Genomic DNA, 26,210 nt, shown 5'->3' on the forward strand with positions numbered 1-26,210 from the left:
CAGAGTAGGAGGATTTAGCCATACAGGGTACTATAGGCCTAACAAATAGATAGAACTCGCTCTAGTAATGCTTAGAATGGATAAAGAATATTAATAGATATTAAGGTTATTTGTCACTTTACAGTGTACGTAAAACTCCTTTCGAAAGATTTCCACAACACGAAGTTCTTACAATTTTTTTATTATATTCATAAAAAAAAAAAATCCAACAGAACGTATGCCAAGATAACGTGCAGATAAAGTATGTGAATCGTTAGATAATATATGCTGAAATTGTTGAATGGCATTAAGTTATTTCTACCATAATTGCCGTATGCCATATTGCAATCAGTCCATGTGTTATGAAGTTTAACAATTGTTTGTTAATTGTACGAATAGCACATATGTATGTTATGAAAAGTACGCATTTTCATTGGCTATGGGAGAACTCGAGACCAGGGCCTGTACTCATGAAATCGTTCTCATGCTCAAGCACGGATTCTGTGCTCAAACCAACTTTCTTGTAACTCGCTTTTATCATGTTAAACGATAAAAAAGTCAGATGTAATCAATTTTTTGCAAGAAAAAAAATTAGGCTTGAGCACAAAATCCGTGCTTGAGCATGAAAATGATTTCATGAAATCGAGTCCAGGCATTTTCGATCTCATTACCTTTAAATATGACGTCACAATAGAGCGACGTCACAATAGAGCGACGTCACAATAGAGCATCATCACTTTTTTATAATCAAAGATAAGTATTTTATTAAAGAGTTATAATGTTTATGAAGAACTGATTCAACAATTCATTGTTTTACTAATGCTTGCATTGATTTCTAGTACTTATGAAAACTATATTGAAAAGTTGGTAGCGAAGCATTATCAACGTTTAGATGATAATCAGACACTGTAACACGTTCTGTCTGAACACGTGGTTATTAAATAACATTTAACTTTCAACAGAGGAAAATAAAATACATCATGATAAAATTTTACAATGTTTGCTTTGTCATTTTATTTTTAAAGTTTTTACAATACATTATGTACTTTGAAATCAGATATTTACGTGGGGCAAACTTTTGTGGTTTCCCGAAAAAGACATAATTTTTTTGTTACATCAATTGATGAAATTCGGAGAATTGCTTTACATCAAACTTGTAATTACTTCGTGAACTTATGAATGCGTGGATGAAGATTACCCACGAAATCAACGAAATTACAAAACCCACGAAAATTAATGATTTTACAGTACTTTAAACTGAAAAAAAAAATTAAGATGTAACTTTGATACAGATATGATACTAACTGTATAAATAATCAGAAGTCTATTTCTATTCAGTCTATTTAGGTTTACATACCTTAAAGACATATTAATCTTAATAGATTTAAATCGTCCCGTTTCCGTATTGTCTTCTAAAGTCTTATCATATGCAATAAGTATTTACCAACAATTTCAGCTGCAAATTTGTAAGAATAATAAGTTTAAATCACGACCATATCCAAATATAGCAAAAACTGCAATTCAAACTCAAAATTGACAAAACTAAAACAACATCTTATCATAATATTGCAAGGATACCAATGATCATTATTACTGACAATATTTTCTGTTTTGGCTGAAATCGTTTCCTGGTTTAGTCTGGCAGTACTCTATATCATGAAACATCAAAGATTACGTTCTTTCAAAATGCTGTGAGTTTATAATTTTTCATTGATATATATTTAAAAGGTAAGCAGAAACGTTTTGATTTAGGCCAGTAAAAAATCGACATCCTCTTGCCGGTAAAGCAAAAGAGAAATCTCCCCTTACTTTTACCTATTGATATTACTGTAGTGCACTTCCTTCGATCGGGAGGCTCATTTGAATTTCAGTGATCGAATACTGGTCCATCCTCGTTATCTAGGGGTAACGCTCACACGTACACTCTCTGCACCCCTGGAACATGTCATAGCAAATTGAAGGCACTAAGAAAGCTGATTGATTAGTCTCAGGTAAAAAAACCAGACCAATCGCTCGGCTGATACCTGTCCTTTGAAGATTACAAAGGAGCGACACCCCACTTCAAAGCTAGTCAATTTTTACTGTTACGCGACCGTGAGATTCTTTTCATTTACATCAAAGCATCGAGCTAGCCTTCTTGTCTCATCAACAAAGCAATGCACACTGAGCCTTCAATTTTGCTATGACATATTCCAGGGGTACAAAGAGCGTAAATGAGCGTAACCCCTGGGTATCGAGGATCGATGATACTGGTAAAGCCCGGCTGATTTTGTTTTAACAACCGGAAGGCTGTTGGTAATTATATTTTTGTAAATGTCATATTTTTATTTATGCATAAAAGTCCCGTAAGGTGTGATTTCCTATTAAGAAATTAATTTTCCTAAGTTTAAATCATCGTGAACAGATGAGTTTCCAATACAAAGATGTAATTTTGGCAGTGGTACGGGGATCCTGAAATTTTATATTTTATTCTCTGTACTTATACACTGTTTATGTTTCATAAAAAATATACAAGATTTACTGGACACGTTACAGCTTCGAGGTGTGTTTGGTAAACGTTCCTGGAATCGTCATTGCACTTCCGCTTTTTAACATTGGGTCCCAGTTAGGGTCCGTCAGAGCCTCGCGGTCAAGACTAAATAGTGATATATCATACTGGGTTTTCCCGTCTACAGCCATCTCTGTCAGAATCTTTCCAAGGAAACTTGCCCATCTAAAAATAAAATGGAAATGCATCATCGTTACTGTCGTTTCTTTGGTTTGGTTTTTTTCGGCTTTACGTCCTATCATCCCTATGTAACTTAAGTAAACTCTTCCATGCATTGATCTGGATGAGTCCATTATGATCTACAGTGGTGAAAGTGTAAACAGCTTTGGTCATTTAAGGACGTGCAAGGTTTTGGTGGTTGAGGAAAGCCGAAGTTCCCGGAGGAAAGCCACCGACCTGTTGACTGCCCCCACGGTCTCGAACCCACGACCCAGTGGTGGAGGGCTAGTGGTAGTAGCAGAATGTCAGACGCGTTAACCACTTGGTCCACCGGCTGACCGTTGTTTATATGGTAGATACAGCTTAAGGGATACACTAACAATTATATCTTATAGGTCAAACGTATCATGGATTCATTACAGGTGAACGCGACACACAAACGTGATTTCACCTTACAATTTGGTAATAGATACAGTAAGCCAACAGACTGCATCATACAGATGTTTCGTTCTTCTTGGATTCAACGTTGATGCTAGCGGCCATAAAATTGGAAATCCAAAATGCCAAAATCTACTTTTGAGACAGAGGAGCAGGTACGTAAAAGTAAAAACCCAATCATGAATTAAAATTTTAGAAGGGAACTGTTTAATTTCAAATTTAATCAATCTGGCCTTAACTTTATGACACAACTAAGAGTTGGTGCAAGAACGATCGTTAATTTTCAAATGATATACATGGAATGTATTGAGATCCTTTTAAAAACATCATTACCCATCCGAACTGACAAAGTAGCTCTGTGGTACCTTCATTTGACATGCTGATGCAGAACCAACTATCCATATGGTTTTATGACAGGTTTTAGAATAATTTTAATAGAATTTCAATAAAACCAACTTCAATGCAACATAATATGCTGCATTGAAGTTGCAAATTTATTGAATTATATACGCTTGTTACATTTAATAAAATCCCTTTTCGTCTTTGACCGTAAAACGTTTCTTCAAAACATATTTTCCACACGTAAGTTATAGATTGGAATCGGTTTCTTTCTGATAGTTGGTCTATCAAGTTTATCTTTCTCTCATCAAATAAATGAAACTCGATTGACATTACCACCATTGATTAGGGATTATATATTTCATAAATCACTTTTGCATTCATTTGAATAGAAATCCGAGAGGCAATGACATAAGATATTTGACTTTCGATGAATGGAAAGGGTTGCAAAACTGAACGTAAGACACATACGCATATGATTGTACCTATAAGATTAAGTAATTGATATAGAATTCCAAATTCCAAAGTGAATTAAAATGCACCGTACAGGTGATTTTGTCTGCTGGGACTTATCGGTAATGCTAGAGGCTGAAAAGGTGGAAATCTAAATTTGTTTAACTACTGTTTAAACAGAAGGGGAAGTTCATAAACCTAATTGATTATATGAATCACAAAAATACAGGAGCAATGGTAATTTTCACATTAATATTGATTATTATACCTCTACTTTATTTGCTCTATATAAAAATAATTGGTTAAATCGAATATATCCCCACTTTTGCCTGACTGTGTTTTAGTCCTGTGTGTTAGTCTAGGAACTAAAACCCACCTACACTCCGGTGTTTCCACCGAGCCAATCAGGCGAGAGGTGGGCGGAGCTTGTTACCGAACTCGGAACCGACGCGCGAGGTGGGCGGAGCTTGCTACCGAACTCGGAAGCATTTTTGGCTCTATTGTGATCTACAGCTTATGGTTTACAAATAATTTCTAGTTAAAACTATCTCTACAGTGTGAATATATCGGTATAATAAAACGGTTAAAGTATGAGGTTGAGGGATGTTAGCAAGTTTCTGGTGTCCCTTGACCATGCCTATTTCCCTCGGCTTCGCCTCGGGAAATAGACCTGGTCTTGGGACACCAGAAACTTGCTATATCCCTCAACCCCATACTTTAACTGTATAATAAACACAGTGTTTATATTATGAATCCTGGTACTATTCAAAAGAGATCATTGTGGACACCATAGTGACGGTAAAACTAGGAGGTTAAAAACCCCACCAGCAGAGTCTACCAACTTGCAGCTTGAATGATGAACGTACATTTACGACACACACGTTATTTCACATAGTGATTTCTCTTACTTATACGCATGCCCGGCGCCACAGAAGACTATCACATCATCCCATCCTGTCTTGGCGCAGGTATCTAAGATAAAATGTCGGTCTGGAGGACTTGTATACAGACACGTCTTTGTATACAACAGTGGACCAAGGGCCTAGAATATACAAAAAAGCGGATGGAGAGTCAATAACATATGTTAAGACTTTATCTCTTATTTTTAATATATTCACAATATTTAAGAAATGAATCGATATTTTTACCATTGTTGCTAGTGTTGAATATATATTTATATATATTATGAGAATATATAATATTGAGTCCTTCGAATATTCCATAACAAATCGTATGTTACCTCCACATTTTGCAGAATTATAGTTTTCTCATATTTTAATTGAAATGGAATTAAAAAATGAATACAGGTAAACTACATGGGTGACGTTAACAGTGCAATGCCAAAACTTAACCAATTATACCTTGCAGAAGTTTAATACATGTAAAAAATATTGTTAAAACGATTGCGCCGTTCATTCAGTCTTTGCGTATTGAAGAGTTATCTTCTCTTGTGAGCAGGTATTGATTGTTACGTCATTGGTTTGTGTGAGAAAATTACGTCGTTTTCTCAAAAAATGATGACGTGACTCACACAAACAAATGACGTAACAATCAATACCTGTTCAGAAGAGAAGATTACTCAGCAATACGAAAAGACGGAAAGACCGCGAAGAAATATTAAAACCTTGGCAATGAAATTTACTTACATTCAGAACACTGTTTAACTAATAAATAATAAAGTCTTTATTTTATCTTTACTATTGTTCTCATAAAACTCGAAGTTACGATTTTTGGCAGTGCAATGGGGGATCTTAAAGTGAAATATATACCATGCATACCTTGGGTATGATACTCTGTAAGTAATCTCTGCATGCCTGCTCTGTGATTGCGTCTGGCTCAAAGGTTCGTGTGTCTCCGGTGACAATAGGGCCACTAGCATCTAATGCAACCTTGACTCCCGAGTTTCCATGTATGGGTAATCCGTAGAACATATTCTTATTTGAGTGGTGAACCCAAATCGGGAATCTACAGGATTTTAACAGTTGAATAGAATGTTCGAAATTAAAATTTTATTTATTTATTTATTATTACAATATAATAAACATACTTTGCTCATAGATTATATAATTATGGATGAAACGATATTATATTTGGCTCTGTACAATTAAAAAATAAACAATAAGCAAATTATTACCTCTCTTTGGTGAAATCTTTGATGTTAGGAGTTGCGAAGTATGTTACTTGTTCTTGGGTGACGTAGATTGGGATGTGAATGCCCACTGACCCAAGCACCTCGTTGAACCAGGCTCCAGGGGTCACCACCAGACGGCGACACTTGAACACCCCCTTTGCCGTGTACACCTATATAACCGTAAAGGACAGGATGGGCTTGCTAGTAATTGGCCCCGACAATCATTTGTTAATCTACTACGATAAAAACATTGTATTATCGCTCAACTCGAGTTCGCATATCAGTCCCGTTTCAGTTTTAAGATATAAATTTTAAGCAACTCGAAAAAATCTTACTTTTTTCTATTTTGAAATCATTTCCTGTGTGGAAAATGTTAGTATTTATGGTATATCATTTGTCAAGAAAACCTTACTTTGATGTGTCCATCTGTTGCACGTTCCACGCCTTTCACAGGGCAATTTTCTATAATACGTGCGCCCCTCCCCCGGGCCAGCTGAATATGCACAGCGTTTGCCATAGCTGCATCTACGAGACCCGTCTCTGGATCATACATGACATCGTAGCTGTCGTCCATTTCAAACTGAGGGAAACGTTCTCGAAGAGCCGAACCCTTCATACGTTCATATCTTAACAGAAAATTGTGACGTACAGGCATGTTAAAATTCAGGGTAGCACTCAAATGTCATATGCAATGGTTATATTGCCAATTTTCATATCGCACAAAAATTATAAAATAGTTATAAGAATAATTTTTTATATTAATATATTTACAATGTTTGTATGCTCTTACGAAAATAAAAATACAGTATGAAATTTCATTATAAAAATAAAAGATAACCAACTTTCTCATCGTGCTACAATAATATGAAAACAATATACAATTTCCTTATTAATATTGATAGATTGCCATTTTGTAAATCGTCCTACAATAATAATATAGCAATAAAAAGAATATTATAACATTTATATATCGTCAATATTTGTATCGTCTACCGAACATTTAAGAACAATGTAAACATTCGTTATAGATATTGATTGATTGCCAATTTTCATTTCGTCCCGCGATAAATGTAGTAATATTTCAATAGAAATATTGATAAATTTTCATTTTTCTTATCGCCCAACGATTAAAATTACCAATACAAAAGGTATTTTAACGTTTTTATGTCGTCAATATTTGTATCGTGTACCGAACAGACAAGAACAATGTAAAATTTCATTATAGATATTGATAGATTGCCAATTTTTATATCGTCCTGAGATAAAAGTATGACAATATAAAATTTAAAAAGAAATATCGATAAATATTGTCATTTTTCATATCACCCTAAGGTAATAAAAAAAAAAACTATGAAAAAAAAAAAAATCTTATATTTTATATTGATATATAATCTATGTTTGTAACGTCTTACGAACAAACCTAGCAATATGAAATGACATGATGTATATTGATAGATTTGCAAAGTTCCTATCGTCCTGAATTATTTAAGTAGACTTTTGAAAACTTTGTATAACTATTGTACATGTAGTTTAGATTTGAATCAGTTTAAAATGTCATCATGACATAAACAATATAAAAGAATGGGACAGATAACAGTAAGATTTCTAAACATAACAAATATGAATCAATAGATCAACTATTGATAATAATAATAATAAACAACAACATTTATATAGCGCCTATATAATTTGTAAAATTACTCTAAAGCGCTTTACAACATATGGATAATAATATTAGTTGTAATTGTTAGAGAGAAAAGGTTTACAATCACCATAATGCATTAAGCAAGTTGATGATCATCTCAATGTGCACATAAATGAATAAATGTGCAAAGAGCCTAAAATGCAGACGTGAAGAGGTGAGTTTGTATGCTCTTCTTGAAATTGGCCAGGGTGTTTGACTTTCTAATAGCAGATGGTAAGCTATTCCACAACGTGGTCGAATGCCTAACAAAGCCGCGGTTTCCATAGATTTTGGGACACACAGCAATTATTCTGTCTCCGACCGCAGTGATCGTGACGGCTGATACAGGGTAACAAGCTCCTGTAGGTCATGGGGAGCTGTTCAATTCAGTGCCTTGTGTGTGTACACCAAAATTGTGTACTGCGACCTGTATCGTACAGGTAATCAGTGCATTAAATATAGCACATGTGTGATGTGCTCTCTCTTTCGAGTACGAGTAACCAGACGTGCTGCAGTGTTCTTGACCCTCTGTAGACGATTGGTTAGTTTGTCAGATATACCACAGAGCAGGGCATTACCATAATTCAACCGAGAGGTAACAAGTGAATGCACCAAAATCTTGCATGCATCTGCAGTTATAAACTGCTGCTTACATTGGATACAATATGGACAGATGTCGACCGCACCCTTCCATACTTTCCTTGAGTACACTTGTCCAGGAAAATTTACCCGACCTATATGTAGGAGTAATAAAGAGAATCGTTACTCATAAAAAAATGTAACATGATAAAATTGTAAAATTGTTCTTTTTATACTATACTTGATATTGTAAGCATCCATCGCTTTGGCGTAATCATCCAAAGTGGTGCTATTTTCGTGTTTGGCGAAAAAAACACCACCAGTCTTATAGACCAGTTTGACGCCCGACTCTTCTTCCACTTCTCGCCATCTGATAAGATAAGATGAAATTTTAAAATCAGATGTTTCCCGCATTTATTTTAAGGATTCCTGTCCCACTGTACTGCCATTTTTCTTATATACTGAAACCTTTCCCTAACTTCCGTTGGATTGTAGCTGTAGTAGATTATAGCTCGTACACTTCTCCGTTGTCAAGGTAGCTTCATTGGTTACAGCGATGGTATGACAACCTGAAGTACAGGGTTCCAATTCTGGTCTGGCCCGAAAGAATATTGCAGAACCATTGGGCAAGGACATTTTCGTCGACCAAAATAACCCAATCGGTTAGAGCGACAGTTTAGCAGTCTCAGATTCAGGGTTCGATTCCGGGCCTTGTCCCACAGTGTCTGTTTTTACATTCAGAACACTCTTGTTAACTATACCTTATTTCTTTTTTATCTTTATTATTTTCTTAACAAACTCCCGCAAGGTATACTTTTCTTTTCAGAAATGATGTATCAAAGCTATAGATGAGTTTCGAATGCATATATCTTTTGTTGGCAGTGATACAGGGATCCTGAAACGTCGAACACTGTGGCACCAGGAAAACTAGCCCCTGTTATCTCTGGCCCTGACACCAGACTTAGACTTTTTTGCAGATAGATGTCTTGCGTGGGACCAGAGCGCACTACTCTATGAAAACGTGGATTTCTCCGACACCAACCGGTGTCGGCGAGTTTTGAGATGCTGACAAAACAAATCGACTATGACACAACACATCCCTCACATATATAGATAAATGTATTTTTGATATATCCATAACCGCTCTTATTTTGATCTGCTAATTTCCGTCAGAAGAGTCCTGGGTTTTCAATCGTTCAAATTGTCCACCTGACCGAAAGCCATTTTTGTAATTCATGGGCCGGAAATCTTCTAAACAAGATGATATATTCCGTTTTTGGTCCGGATCAGTACGTTTTGTTGATTAGTCACTTCCGTGACATATAAAAACAGCGATCGCACAGGTGTGAAATTTTGAACGATTGAAAACCGAGGACTCTTCTGACGGAACTGAGCAACTGTTAGTGACATAAGAGCGGATTTATATAAATAAATAATCCATTTATTGATATATGTGATGTATGTGTTGTGTCGAAGTCGATTTTTTTTATCAGCACCTCAAACTCTCCGACGTCGTTTGGTGATGGAGAATTCAACGTTTTGTTTATAATAGTGCGTTCTGGCTCCACACAAGACATCTATCTGTCAAAATTTCTAAGTCTTGTGTCAAGGCCAGAGGAAACTTGGGCTACAGGCTAGCAAGATTAATTTTGAAAACAAGTTTCTTTCTCTTCCGAATGTATATACTCCAATGTTTTAATTAAGGCTGTTAAGATAAAATTAACATTTATGTATTTTGACACCAACATTGTTTCTTTACATCCTAGGTGAACTATTAATGTTCGCGCTTTGCAGGCCTTTTATTGTTGTTTTTACCAACACGATTTAATCAGTACTCTTTGTATACTAAGATGTTAAAATAAAACATGTTTAGGATATTTCATATCTTTTTCATGTCGTAAAATATTTTATTTTATAATATAGGCTATATTACCGTTCAATTAAAAAAGACGATACAACTCACGTACAAACGTACAATACACACTCAAAGGAGTCTCGTTGCCGGTGGAAGCAGGACATATTCCTACGCACTGCAACTTCTGTAACCAAAATGGCTGACCTTGTTACCGGAGATACTTTTTGCATTGATGGAAGAGGCAAGGGCATTTCGATAAATTTCATTCATCAATAACTATTCTGACATCATTACAAATCAACACAAATTCTACTTCAACTGATCTGACCCACACACAATCAATGGCGACCTCGTGTAACCGGTTACCTTCATCATTGTTCCAGGTTCATGGCGGATTCCACAGTACGTTTTCCTGCTCAGTGACAGGCGGACAAATCGAGGTTCACAATCAAAGAGGGCCCATCAAGAGACGCGCACGTTGTATTGAAAGTGACGTTGAATGCATATTTCTGGGACGTCCCAGTAAATTAAAATAACAAAAAGGTGCCGACTACGATGTGTATTGTGATAACCTTTACCTTGACAGTGCACGCGCCGTTGTGTCAAAATATGTGACGTCATTATTATTTTCGTAAACGCTAGTCATATAGGATGCTTTTTAGCATAAAAAGTTCAACGTTCATAAGACAATTGTTAAACATTGATTGATGAAATGAAATCTAAATGAATTTTTGTTCATGTAAAAGGTTCTCAAAAAGAAGTTTTAGAACAATTGTTGTGGCGCAGCGAGCTCCAAACATAATGCATTTAATGTAGTTTTCAAATTGTATAAAGACAAGAGGTTTACCGAGTGTCTTTTTAATTTGAGAACTAATTAACGAGAGTAAGATAAACATGATTATCAACCATAACGAGTTTAGGAGCCTTTTTCTCCCGTAATGTTCAGATATTATATATAGAAAACCTTATGTTTCTCTTGAGAATATATTATTCCTGTTGCTGATCGGGGATACAGTGCCATTAACTGTGACGTCACAATGGCAGATGACGTCGCAAAGCATTTTTACTTGACGTCATAATTAAAAAATTGACCAATAAAATCACGTCCAGGGTATTACCCACTAGTGGGTAACCAAAAGCGTATTGCAGTCGTATCCGGATGTTTGCATACTGCTCCGGTTATTTATATGTACCTGAAGTGCATTGTGGGAAAACGCACCGTAATAAACCTCATCAAGCACATGGTTGTTGTGTTGTCTGTTTGTGGTGATAAACCACAGAACATTACATTGGCGACGAGGAAAACTGGGAAATGACTAGCGCATTCGGTAAGATAGAGGCCTACGAGGAATCAGTCGAAACATGGGAGCACTACACGGACGTCTGGGCCAGTATTTTGTCGCGAACGGCATTACTGAGGAAGCAGACAACAGGATTAAACAGCGAGCAATAGTATTGCTTAGCGTATGTGGTCCACGAAACGCACTTAAAAGTTATTCACGGATTTGGTATTGATCGTGAAGGATCATTATGCACCCCGACCATCGGATACAGTGCAAAGATACAAATTCAACAACCGTTTCTGGAAGGAAGGTGGGTCGATCACAGAATACATAGCTGCCCTCAGAAATCTGTCTGAACATTGTGAATAAGGTGCTTCACTCGCAATCATGATTCGCGATAAACTTGTTTGCGGTGTTAACAATGACAAAATTCAACGAAGACTGTTGTCAGAGAAAGAATTGTCTATGGAAACAGCAGCGAAAAACTCCATAGACTTACAGGGAGCACAGGGGCACGGATCGAGGTCCGAGGCACAAAGTAATGTCAATAAAGTGTCGCAAGATATTAATCGAGGCAACAGCTCTTGCTAAGCTCAAGGTCAGTGAAGAGGTCACGCCCAAGGTCATCAAGGTCAACATAAACCATGCTTCATGTGTGGGGGAAATCACGACCTAAAAATGTGTAGATTCAAAGACACCGAAATCAAAGACACCGAATATTACTATTGTAACAAGAAAGGACTCATAAAGGAAAAATGTTTGAGTTGACAGCGGAACAAAACAATACCTAAAAGAAATCATAATAAAGCACAGACACAAGTACACATGCTATAGGCAACTTCGGACAATATAAAACCGGATTCGGAGTTCTCGATGTTCAATATTAACCAAGTGGGTAAATTCAACGGATATGAAGTGACACTGAATGTTGTTTTAAAATAAACGTGACAATGGAAACTGACACTGGAGCAGTGGTAACTGTGATTGGGGAGAACACTTGTCAGCCAAGCTGAGAAATACCAAAAAGAAGTTTAAGACTTACACCGGTCACCGGTGAACCTATCCCAACAAGGGATGAAGGTGGCGTCTCAGTGAAATATGGAGACTATACAGGCATACTTACAGTGGTGGTTGTCAAGGGAGACTATCCCAGTCTTCTTGGACGGAGTTTGCTTTCTCATGTAAAGCTAGATTGAACCAGATATTTCAAGTCAATCAATATCCACTAGAGGATAAAGTTGATAAACTTTAAATTTTAAATGGACAACTCTCAGAAACCATTGTATTTTAGAGCTAGTCCTGTGCCTTATGCTTTAAGGGACAAAGTAGAGCTAGAACTTGATCGCTTGGTGTCAGAAGGAACTATCTCACCAGTAGAATTCTCTGAATTGGCCACACCCATTGTGCCAATTGTCGAAGGAGATGGAAGCAAAAGAATTTGCAGTGATTACAAAGTCACAGACGATCAGGTTTCGAAACTAGACAATTATCCTATACCAAAAACAGAAGATATGTATACATCATTGGGAAGCGGATCGGATTTCACGAAATAAGACCTTCGTCAAACCTACCAACAGCTGGAATTGGAGGAGGGGTCTAACGCATATACGACAATCAAAATACACACAAGGGTTTATTATTCCAGTACAACCGCCTACCCTACGGAATATCATCTAGTCCGGGAATCTTCCAGCGAATCATGGAAAACTTACTACAACGCATAGTGCATCTGGTAGTCCGAGTAGATGACATCTCAATATCAGGAAAGGATCGCCAGGATCACCTGTGAGATACCCTAGCTGAAGTACTTGCTCGTTTGGACATAGCAGGAGTGAGGCTGAAAAGGACAAAGTGTGTATGTCTGTCAGATGTAGTGGTCAAAATGGGACACAGGATCAACAGCAAGGGGATACAGCCCAAAGAAGAAAAAGTCAGAGCCATTAAGGAGGCTCCTACGCCACAAAGTGTTAAGGAACTCCAGTCATTTATTGACCTTCTGAACCACACGTATTATGCATATCATTTGCCAAATCTTAGCAGTGTGTTGTCGCCTAAATACTCACTACTCAGGAAAGACAGCAAATGGAAATAGAAAAAGGATGAAACAGACGCTTCTGATGCATTGCAAGTGCATTTTGACCCAAATAAGGAACTGGTACTCTCCTGTGACGCTTTGCCTTACGGATTAGGGGCAGTACTTTCGCACGTTGTACATGGTAAGGAACGCCCTATTGCTTACACCTCACGTACCCTAGCGCCAGCAGAACGTAACTACGCACAAATAGATAAGGAAGGCGCAGCTCTGATATTTGGAGTCCGGAAGTTACACTACGGTTGCAAATGTGTACTCTACACGGATCACAAACCCCTGTTAGGCTTACTCAAGGCAGACAACCCGATACCCTACTATGGCATCAGTCAGGATTAAACGGTGGGCACTGCTATAAGCAACGTATTAGTATGACCTACAGTATACGGAGGGATCACAGAACGGCAACGCTGATGGACTAAGTCGTTTATCTCTCGAGGACACAGTTGGAGAAATACTTACTCCAGGGGAGACAACTCTTCTTATCAACTACCTGGGCAGTGTTCCAGTAGACTTTCAGAGTATCCAGTCATGGACAGCCAATGACTCCACCCTGAATAGAGTTCTAACTTACGTACAAAAGAGATAAGTGTGGTCAGGAGGACTTGAAGCCTTAATATACACGCCGAACAGAACGGAGTTCTTATGACGATGTCTTATCTGGGGGACAAGAGTGGTAGTCCCAACAATTGAACGTAAACAATTGTTAGATGAACTTAATGAGGGACACCCAGGGATGGTCCGTATGAAGAAATTGGCACGAAGCTACTTCTGGTGCCCAGGAATAGATTCAGACATTGAAAATAAAGTCCAGGGATTTCAGGATTTGCCAGGAACATGGTTCGATTCCTGCGGTACCTTTAGCTCCTCTCCATCCATTGGAGAGGCCTGAAAAGCCATGGTCCAGACCTCATGTTGACTATGCTAATCCAACCTTAGGTCAGATGTTTCTAATCATCGTAGATGCTTACAGCAAATGGTTAGAAGTGTACCCTACAAAAATGTCGACGTCAGTCGTGACCATCGACAGATTGAGAGAATGTTTCTCTACTCATGGTCTACCTGAGATGGCGGTGTCGGACAATGGTCCATATTTTATTAGCGAGGATTCACAGCCTTCAAGTCTGATAATTGAGTTGTACATGTGGAAATATCTCCCCATCATCCTACATATAATGGGCTCGCGGAAAGGTCGGTCAGGATGTTCAAGGAAGGCATGAAAAAATGCAAAATTCTAAAGGAAACATTACACGGAAATCGAGTAGATTTCTATTAGTATACCGGTCAACTCCACACTCTACAACAGGAGTGTCGCCTGCGGAGTTCCTGATGGGAACAAAACTTGACCTTGTCAAACCTGAGGTCAGAAGTCCTGTCAGGAAATGTCAAACCAGTCAAAATGTCTATCATGATGAACATTAATATTGGCGACGAGGATAGGACCTATTGAGGACAACGTAGGGTGTTTATTGAATTATATAATAAATATAATCTAACACTCGTGATCATGTACTATTAAATTTATTAAACACGTTTAATAAATTCAATATTACATGAACACTCGTGTCAGATCCTCTATGTATAACTTAGGCTCAACTGGATATCGACTTGTCTTTGACTATTATTATGATATCCATTACAACACAACGTATACTTACGCTTTGTAGGTTTCCGGTGCTAGTTTTGTATACCGTTTATCGTGGTAGGTTAACCGACTGAAAGGTAAAGGTAAAATTTAAACCACAGTAACGAATAAAAAAGACAGGATTCAAGCAAAGATACGACAAGATAATACCTAAATGTCAATGAAATCGTTATTCGAACCCCAAATCGATTAAAGTAGGAAAACATATTAACTAAAACAAAAATATCTACATGGATAATCTTGAACATTTACAAAGAGGAAAAGACCAGGTATTCCAGAAGAGTAAGCGTCTTCTTCTTTATTGACAACATCCTCCATGGAAATCTAGATCAAAACCAAGGTATGTATGTCCTCCTAGCTAAAGCAAGTTGGGAAGTGACAATGAAGTAAATAGGCACATGAGCATAATCAAAAACGTACATCTTTATATCTACACAAAGAAATAAACAACATATTTTCTATAGGATCATTATAGCAACCATACAACTTGTCAATAGCGTTCATCAACCTGCATACATAAATGTATGTGGGTGAAAAAGAGAAAGGAACTTGAAAAGTACGAATACTAAAGGAAGGACATCTTGAGCACCAAACCAGAAACAAATATTAACTGATCTGAAAGGGTCGGCATTTCCCTAACCAAATGCGGCATACCTCAGTGGTGTCTTCCGTCAAGTCCAGGGAAGTAGACACAGTTAAGCAATCTTTTAATAATTAAAGTTCCTGAAAATTCTAGTTTTGAAGTCACATGATAATGATGATGGCTATAAGCATGATTTAATGTAAAAGAGAAGCCTTCCGGGCAGAAAAACATATTCTCAATAATTCTAAATTTTGATATATAGTAAATACGAAATGATGAAAAAAATAAGAACAGTTTCAATTTCTGAGTTCCTTTTTGTGAATCTGTTGGCTAGAATGTGCTGGTCTTAAAAAGTCTATCTGCTTATGGTTTTATTTTCTCATTTATCAGCAAGACACAGTACAAGAACAGTTTTAATATTCCAGCTTCGCTTTATGAATCTCTAATTTTTTGTTCACAATTAGTTTGGTTTGGTTTGGTTTGGTTTGTTTGCGCTTAACGCCCTATTAGGCATAACAGCTATGGTCATTTAAGGACGTGGCCGGTTTTGGTGGTGGAAGAACGCCGGAGTTACCGGAGAAAAACCACCGACCTATGGCCAGTACCTGGCGACTGCCCCACGTAGGTCTCGAACCCGTGACCAAGCGGTGGAGGGCTAGTGGTAGCGGAATGTCAGACGCCGTAACTACGACAGAGGTAACATTTGATGAGTAATACGGACGGCTACCTAATACAGTCACCTGTGATATGTAAAAGCCTTAAACATAAGGCGAGCGACTGCATCTTAGGAAAATGTATTATTGTCACCAAGAGTTCACAACATATATTATGTACATTTTTTGTACTTCAAACTCTTTTATTCACAAGGTTAATGTATACATATAAAGTAAAATATGGATTTAAGGTAATGAAAATAATATCTAGAAGTTGAAAGAGAATAGTTTAGGTAAATAAAATCTCAACCTATCTTTTTTTTGCATATATCACATTTATGTACGTAAAAAAGATATTGATGAAGTAAATAAAAATGTTCGCATGGAATTCAGGCCAATGGTTATCGAAGTATACAATCATAAATATGAACATTAAAAATGGAGATAATTTATTAACAAATTATTGGTCTGTTTTATCTTAACATATGACTTTTACTCAGTGCATGAACATTAAATGACATGATGTTACCAATAAATTATAATACATACATATCAAGCTGAATAATAGGTTAACATTATAACTTCAAACATAGTTCACAATATAATTAAAGGGACCAGAAAGAGGTTATACTTTAATAAAAATAATTTAAAAAAAAGTTTTCCTTTTTTTTTTTTGCAACTAATATTCCATGTTTGTCTATGTACAAGTATTGTTTTCGTCTTTATATCACCCTTGCTATTGGACAACATTAAAAAAAGTAGATCAATGAAAAATAGCTATTGTGTAAAGTGACGTCTAACACATTTATATCGGGTAAACACAACATTTATGGGGACTATTTCAAAATATTCTAATTCCTTAAACAGTCCCGCAATCTATAAATGTTTTGGTCTGAATGTAGACGAATATCATAGATTTAACAGCAAAGTAAACTTAAAGCATATACACGTATGTAGAAGACGATTGGTTGGATAATTAACTTTAACATTTCTTGAGATATTAATTTGTTTTCGTGCCTAATTATAAAAATGATGCATTATATGTTTCACTATACGAAAATTATACAAATTAGCTATAGATAAATTATGAACAAAGTGCATTAAAGTTTGATATATTAAGTGAATATGTAATTTCCCTAAAATAAAGGCGTATTATACAGTTAGATAATTTGCCAGATTTGTATGTAGTTATAAACCTTACATGATCCTGGAATGGTCCTGAGAACCGCCATTACTGTGACCAAGTTGAAACTGTTCCAGACCTAAAACGTCTGCAACAAACGAAACGAAGGAAGTGGCGTGTTTTGTTTATAATTTGATTTGAACATTTTTAACTGCTGTTTTAATTTTAATGTGTTCTTACTTCTAATACTCTAAAATAGTTTTAAATATCTGCGTATAGAAGTGGTAGAATAGGTCACCTGACTTATCGTCATTTTGTTTTGTTTTTAATGACATCAAACCCCGAAAACAAAATACGCCAATACTTCTAATTCTCAGAATGAAGTTATTATAACAAAATCACAGTCACAATTGTAAACATAAAAAATAACCTCAAATTCTAAAATAAAATGTAGCATAGAAACATTTTTTTTTTTTTAATTTTTTTTTTTAGGTTCAAATTGTTTGATTCCCCCAGCATCTTTGAGAGGAATGCCAGGGTTGGGGTGCCCCGGGATCATCCCTCTTACATAATATAGACTCATGCAAAAGGCCTCTTTCTCTTCATTCTCTAACAAACCTTGCCACTAACAGAACAAAAAAATGCATATATGTTATCCAGCACTATATGGCTTATGTAAAGACAGTGCCTGTGCTATCTCACAAGTGTATACCAGTAGTAACGAGACTTTATGTTATTAGAGATACGTTGTATCAGGGCTATAACAATGCCTGAATCTATACTAAAATATACGGTGGGTAGGATGGCGCAGTATACGTAGATAGCGCACTTGCCGTTCACCAAGGCGATCGAGGTTCGATTCCCCGATCGGACGTGAAAAGGTATTGGGTCACCTGCCCTTTCACGTGGAATTTTTTCGGGTACTCCTCTTTCCTCCCACAGTAAGACCCCCGCACGCTAACATCCGTGCCAACAAGAGTGATTAGTAAAAGTTGGAAAACTTGTTTCATAATTGTTGTAAAATATATGAAGTTTATATATTTTATATTTTGTTTCATACTATGATATACAAAACACCGTACTTTAAAGTAACGATAATACTCACCTGAGCCCACCCGACGGGACAACCAGTAAACCGCCGCACTTCCGACTCCGCCACACCCAATTACAATGTAGGGATAGAACCGCCTCTCGCTCTCCATGTTCAAATTACACGAGGTGCAATGTAGACTGGCGTTCCTAGATGTATGCATCAACGTTGATGTGCTGCCCTATCTCTATATCATTTCGTCACAGCTGGTCACCTAATAGCATGTACCAGTGGGAAAACATTTGTTTTTCTATTCATGTACAGCTAAACTCAACATAAACAAAAAAGTGATTGCTTTTCCAACGAATAAATTATATGGATATGGATTGGGCATTGTAGTATATTGGATACAATAAAATAATCTAATATTATGAAAATATTCAGTCTTTTACGGGCCTTTAACTGCTGGTGGAATACATACTGAAAACGTATTCAGCGTGGTAGCAGGTGTATCCTCCATAAGATTGTGTCAGTGCACGGATTCATCGCAGCATAGACCGTGTGTGATGTGTACTATCGTTAGCGAAAGTGTTGTTCCACTTCTGCATCAAGGCACGGTAATCTAGTGGTAGGACGCGACGCCGGGCTCGTTACCGAAGGGTTTCGAGTTCGAGTCACGTCGCGGTACCGTGTAGTATCTATGGACAAGACACTTAACTCCGCTTGTTCCAGTCTACTTAGTTGTAAATGAGTACTTGGTTGGGCAGCACCGGCTGTGTATGCTCCCCAGGGAGTTGAGAAAGATATTGACTGGTCGCATGGTATATAGCTGATATTGACGGTGTCAAACTTGTTTCATAAGGACATCTCAAACATGTTCTATGAACGGCAGATCTGGAAACTATTGAGACACAGTCAGTAATTGTAAAGTAAATGTAATTGGTAACGCATATCTAGGAAATAGCTTAGTGAATCCAGGATTACAATCATAGATAGGATAGTAAAGACTCAACTGACTAGCTATGCACGTACCAATTGATTATGACGGGTTTATGGACCTTATGATATATATAAGGGCTGGAGGCATCCTAGTAACATGGAGATAATCCAGGATTACATAGATATGATCTTAAGTCTCTACTGACCAGCTACGCACGAACCAATTGATTGCAATGGGGTATAAATATAACCTAGAAAGGAGATAATGGGAGAAGGGCAAGGGACGGCTACAGAAGAGGCTAGAAGGGCTAGAAACGGCTACAGAAGAGGCTAGAAGGGCTAGAGACTTCGTTTGGGTACAGCTACGAACGACGGAGACCGATCCTTACACTTGAGGTAACCCTAAAAAAAAATCCAACCAACCATCAACACTTATCACTCGTGCTTTGTTACACTGTGCAGGCCAATCTAATATTTGGACATTATTTCGACACCGAACCAAAATATCCTACTGTCGTTACTGGTGTTTGGGGATTGGCTGTCCTGTTGAGAGAAAAAAAATCGCCTGCTCAAAGACACTATAACAAGGGGACAACGACAGTTCTTAATATGTCATCGTCATAAGTGGTCCTGATCACTCTTCCGTTCAGAATAATTAACCTGATTTGATTACCACCGCAAAAACCTACCCAAACCCTGACGGTACCATCACAAAAATCGTCACGTTCTTGGACGCATCAGTTCATGAAACGTTCTCTCGCCCACTGTCTTCCTCCCATCAGCGTAAGTCGAACAAAAGTGAGACACATCTGGGAAAAGATCGAGTTTACTGACCGGCGGTGTACCTGAGGTCAATTGAGTCTTTGCATACATTGTATTTCTAAACATTTTCTTCAGGTTGGTAAATATGCATTATGAAAAGTTCTTTTTACACAACCAATAAGATTTCCTATGTGCCGATTCGATGACTAGTACGATATGTACACGGTCACCTTCATCAGTATTGATTTAACAAAATAACAGAATTAACAAGTATCAAACAAATCGTAGCTGAATCGAGTCATTTCGGTACACATACGTATATAACAACTATTGTACATACGCTTACGGCGTAGCCGGATCGATATCGATTTTTGTGGACAACTCGTACACATTTTACACAACTTTGTGTGCATACGCTTCACTGGTCATTTGTCTGATGAAGGTGAAAGTGTACATATCGTACTAGTCATCGAAACGTCACATAGAAAATCTTATTGGTTGTGTAAAAAGAACTTTTTTATAATGCAAACATTGGAGCTTTACAGAGGTTATATGGTTTTCGAGCTGGTAGGATTATTCTTATTACTGAAAGGTGTTACGTCATATACTAAAGATAAAAACGATCAGTAAGGCAAAAATCGTCCCACTCTAAGAAGAAGCATGGCTGAATTACATAATAGAAAATATTTCAGATTAACAAAACTCACCTCATTCTACCACCAGCTACAGGCTTTCTACAGGGTGCCGTATAAATTATTATTTTATTTCATTATATCTATCTATCTATTTATTTATTCGTGTTTAGTCACCCCTGGGGGAACTCCAGTGGGGACTATTAATTTCGGTTTCAGTCCTAGATTTTCTCAACAAATACATCTCCATTGATATCCAACCTTATGATATTTACAAGTTTAAATGGGGTTTTCCCCTGAATTGTGACTTTTGTTTAGCTTGGAAAATGAACATATAAAAAGTGTTTTCGTCAGTTATTGAATGGTTTTCTCTGAAAGTTAGTGTGCATGTACCTGAATTATGTTTGAGAAATATTGGAGGATTATTATTTTGTGACAGGGATTGTTTCAGGATTACGGAATACATTATCAAATTTGATATACAGTTTAGTGTGGCAGCCATATTGGAATGTCCTTAATTCCTTGTGTTGGCATGGCCACCTGAACACCTTGTATGTATTCACATCTGGTCATTGTTTACCATTTTGATTGACAGGTGGAAATATATCCGTTGTAGCCAAGCTTGGTCAATGGATTATCGAAAAATGATCATACAGAATGATAGGGTGACTTTCATGTCATTCTGACATATTTCTAGTTTTTAATTCAGTTTTATTGTAAAAATCCTTTGCACATGCACTTCTCAGGATCATGTCACAATATTTTCGGGACATTGCTCGTTCAATAGTCAGTTGCGACCAATCAGCCGGAGAGTAAAAGAGGATCTTTCGATCTCGCAATTGCAAGAACCCTAGAGAACTAGAGAACTCCATAGAAGTTTTAGTAGATAGAGTAATCTCCCCTTAGTTTTGTTTTTGATATAACTGAAACGCGACTTGGACAGAGTTCTGCTGATGAAAACATGGCGCAATTTGTTAATGAAACAGTATAGAGGGGAATCGAATCCTGGCGCTATGCACGTTTACACATAAGGCAACACTGATATTGATTTCATATTTTTCAACTTAATCATTTCCTTCCGAAAAAGTTTCTTATGCACAGATGCAGATTTTAAAAATGGTACGAGTATCTTTAAATGTCTTAGAGGTACTAGCTCACTTTTCCCCCTATGAATATAGCCTGTTGTCGAGTGTGCATTTCTTCAAGATCATCTTGTAATATTTCTCCATTCAAAGATTGCAACATGCAGCACTCTTCACACATTAATTTTCACATTATGTAAAGGATCGTAACGTTTCACCAACTTACGTTAACTCTGATAATTGGTGATATGAAGAATATTGGATTTGGAAATCGGGAAAACATCAAGTTTACATAAATTAAGATTTGCTCCTGTACAGCCTCTTGGAAGATAATAACTCAACAACAACAACTTTGATATTTAGTATTCAGCCGTTATATTGTAAAAGGAATTAAGAAAAAAAAAAATATGCCTTATTGTAAGTATTTCGGGAGAAATCTCCATAAAATTGCTCCCCTTTTACGCAAGAGTTGTTCCATTGGATCGTGATTGCTACACAACGAGCGGTATACTAGTCCCATAATCATCATTGATAAAAGATTACACTAATGTTAAGCTGAAGTGTACCTCCTAGGGTCATATCATCTGCTTTGGAAATAATCATTTGGTGTCGTCATGAAACCACCACCCATTATGATTGAAGTGGATTTCCATTTTTGAACGCTCAAGCGATCACCAGAGATTTTTTTCGCTTGTACCGCTTAGATAGCATCAGACCATCTGCATCAAGTATGGGACAACAGTGAAGTCTGCAAAAGGCAAGAAAGAATTCTGGATAATGCCATTTAAGAACAAACAAACAGTTACTTATGACGTATAGACTAGATTTAGGCTTTTGGCATGCTATGCTCTGAGATCGTTTCTGAATCGACGTTGACAAATCTCGACATTTCAAACCGTAGAATCTGGTGGTATGGCGTAGCCGGAGAACAGTAAACGAAAAGAATGGGAGCCTTTAAGGCCTTTTTGAGCCAATTGGGTACTCGTTTTCAAGAACAAAATACAGTAATTTGTCAATTGTTCGACATATTTTGGAAACTTCACTTGATATATGATTGACCCCTACCACATTTGGCGCCCAAGAAACCCTCTTGCAACCAATCTTTCGCACCAGCCCTTTCACATGTCACATGATAATAGTTATTTCATTCAATAGAAAAAACGATAACAAGGGTCCAAAACACGTCCTTATGGACACCCATCTTTTCCCTTATAAAAACGTATTTTATGTCGGAGCCAACAATTCATATAATGTGTATATGATCTGCAAGAGAGTAAATTCGTAATATAGTCAACTTCTATCTGGGGCATTTGCTGGGTTTTTTTGGTTTTTTTTTGAGAAATCATAAAGATGAAATTAACAAAATATAATCAATAATAGTATTTTGAGTGAAACAATTGAGTAGGGTAAGAGCGGGATTCGAACCCCGGACTTCAGATTAATATACTAACGCTCTAACCGATTGAGCAACCTGGTCATCGGAAGATTCCTGACCCAGCGGAAGTTAAGGGGAGGTTATTCTATACAGAAGAACAAAACGACAGAGCAGTGGGACAGGGGTCCTTAAGTTGAGTAAGTCATGATGAACCACTTTAACCTTTCACCTTTGACCCTTCTTTCTTCTGCATAGCACATTATTTCATTTTTATATATTTACATTTCCATTGCAATTTCTTCTTATAGGCATTACCAGGAGAAATTGCGTTCATAGAACTTTGAACGCAATTCGATCTGTGTCATTTTGAAGCTTCTCCTCTCGCCTTGATTAGCATGAGACAACTGTTAGAATCAAACATTTTGGTGACGTTAGGCGGCTTCAGGAATTGAAGACAAACAAAAATGCTGTTCAATCGTTATGTGTTCGGCCCAATATTCCTGGTTCTCGCCTACAAATGTTGGGGAAATGTTTTTAATAGACCTATAAGCAGGTTTTATCATGCCGTCAGGTTGTGATCTGTATGCCATGGTACATGAATCTTTTTTCTTTATATCAAGAATCTGACACGTTTCTTTAAAACCTTCATGCTCAAAGGCAGGTTATTGATCCTAATGTAACTCCTTAGCGTTATTGATTGTTGTGATTACTCCATTTACCAGTTTATGGGCAAAAGTGATAACTGATTTCTCATTTGAATAACTTCTACCCATTTGGTGTGTAACGTTATTACCAATGACGAAGATGTATGGAATGTCCCCTGTTGCTCCAGGGAAAACTTCCATACACATCAATGGCTAACCTTGCATTTCGTCAGAGGCGGTAGAATGGAGATCGATACATGATAAATGAATTTTGCGCTAAACGAAATGATACACGGCAGACTTTTTTTCATGTGCTACTGGTAATTAATCTGAAACAGCTCTATATCTTATTACTAAAACCACGAAGTAAATCGATATATTTTCATTAACGCATACTTTTATTTGTTGTTCAAAAGTAAGTAATTACAGCGAATATACTTGAAAATTATATACAAACATATGTTTTAAAATCTATGAAAGTGGAACTAGTTTCTATTGCAACGAAAATATTAAAATAACACTAAGCTGTTTTACCGCTTGTTTTAACAACCTTGAAACGAAGATTGTGTTCATAATTTGTTTTGTCTACTATGATCGGGTCATAGCCGATGGGAGGTAACTCGTATTCGTTACTCGTGTTTTATGTACTCGGTCCGGCATTTCTGAGACTCCGTAAATTGGTACTAAACAACATTGTACTATTTCGCCTTTAGCTCACATGGTTATGATTCTGCATCAAAACAACGACTGTGTCATCAGGCTCAGTGAAGCTACTTTAATTTATATGTTTTCCGTATCTTACATCGCATTTAATAGAATCTGTTTTATTTAGAAATCATAAGCTACTCAGCATTAAATTTGCACTGTATCCCGGGGTTGTCCAAACAGCTTTAATAGCTTTAATAGCAAGTAGATAATTAACAATTCTTAGGCCTCAAGTTTAAAAAGGGGGTGGGGAGGGGAGTGATCCTTTGTACTGTACCAATAGAGATTCTGACAAATAAATCACCTACACTTTATCTTATATGTTTCTTAATAAATGGTAGGCTTACACTATATTCATTTCGTCGGCTAGAGTAGATTTCTATTCTCAGTAATAAGCAATATTCTTGAACACAATGCATTATATATAGAAATAAGTAATGACTATGTGGTTTATCTAAATGAAAAAAACTGCCCCACACCCTCTCCTGTTCGAATATAGCAAGCGACTTCTACCCTGCCTGTTTCTATGTGACATTTTGTATAAATTGAACACTGAATTATTTGTATGTAACTACACGTATATATATAATTATGTACTATGCTATGATATAGAATGTTTGTCTGTCATGCACTCAAACTATGTTACATATACATGACCTCTTGTTACACATATTATGTGTGTCTGAGTGAAATAAAAATCTTGAAAAATCTTGAAAAAATCTGACCGCGCTGGCCGAGTAGTTAAGGCGTCTCACCGTTTACGATCATTAGCCTTCCTCCACTGTATCGCGGGTTCGAGGCCTACGTTGGACAGTCTCCGCAGGTCGGTGTTTTTTCTCCGAGTAATCCGGTTTTCCTCCATCTCCATTACCTGGCACATCCTTAAATGATCATAGCCGTTAATAGCACTTAAAACACAAACAAAACTAACCAATCTTTGACTGACTCAAAAGAAACCAAAAATATCACACGCACCTGCAGTAATTTACCTAAAAAAAACACTGCCTATAACTTTATTCAAAAAGTATTACAACTGTTCTTTACACTCTCTGATGTTATCCTTTGTACAACGTCTTGTATTTCGGTAGGGTTAAGTACAAAGTGACACACGCTTTGTACGTTAAAGACCCATTTACTTGTTACATCTATATCTGGACCTAAACTAAGGTGTTCAGAGTAAGTTAACATGTGTTAAGGGTTTAGATCAGTTTCGGTAAAAATACCATCCCCGATGATGATGTTAAACTCGTATAATATCATCATTGGGGGGTGGCATTTTTACCGAATGTTGGTGTAAAACCCCAAAACGTGTAGAATTACTCTGAACACCTTGGTTTAGGTCCAAAAATAGCTGTAACAAATTCTCCGGTACCTGTGGTTTTGACTAGAGTACATCAGACCACTATATATAGGTACAACAGAGTATGTGAAGACGCTGGGCTATATTAAGAAATTGTGACACACAAAAATCGAAACTAAATTTGAAGAAAAAATAAACTT

The 26,210-nt window shown here is 37.0% G+C and overlaps 1 protein-coding gene across 1 annotated transcript; it reads right to left on the reverse strand.

Annotated features, from left to right (window-relative positions):
* Positions 1–2,508: 2,508 nt before the first annotated feature.
* On the reverse strand, positions 2,509–18,743 carry LOC110457478 (monomeric sarcosine oxidase-like). Its single transcript, XM_021508775.1, has 9 exons — positions 18,647–18,743; positions 17,620–17,689; positions 15,196–15,252; positions 8,552–8,680; positions 6,460–6,673; positions 6,051–6,217; positions 5,695–5,881; positions 4,825–4,958; positions 2,509–2,692 (listed from the first exon to the last, which is right to left on the reverse strand). Exons 1-9 carry the CDS (start codon positions 18,741–18,743, stop codon positions 2,509–2,511), a joined length of 1,239 nt encoding a protein of 412 aa, XP_021364450.1.
* Positions 18,744–26,210: the final 7,467 nt, after the last annotated feature.

This window comes from Mizuhopecten yessoensis, unplaced genomic scaffold, assembly GCF_002113885.1.
Source record: "Mizuhopecten yessoensis strain PY_sf001 unplaced genomic scaffold, ASM211388v2 scaffold9157, whole genome shotgun sequence".
Lineage (NCBI taxonomy): Eukaryota > Metazoa > Mollusca > Bivalvia > Pectinida > Pectinidae > Mizuhopecten > Mizuhopecten yessoensis.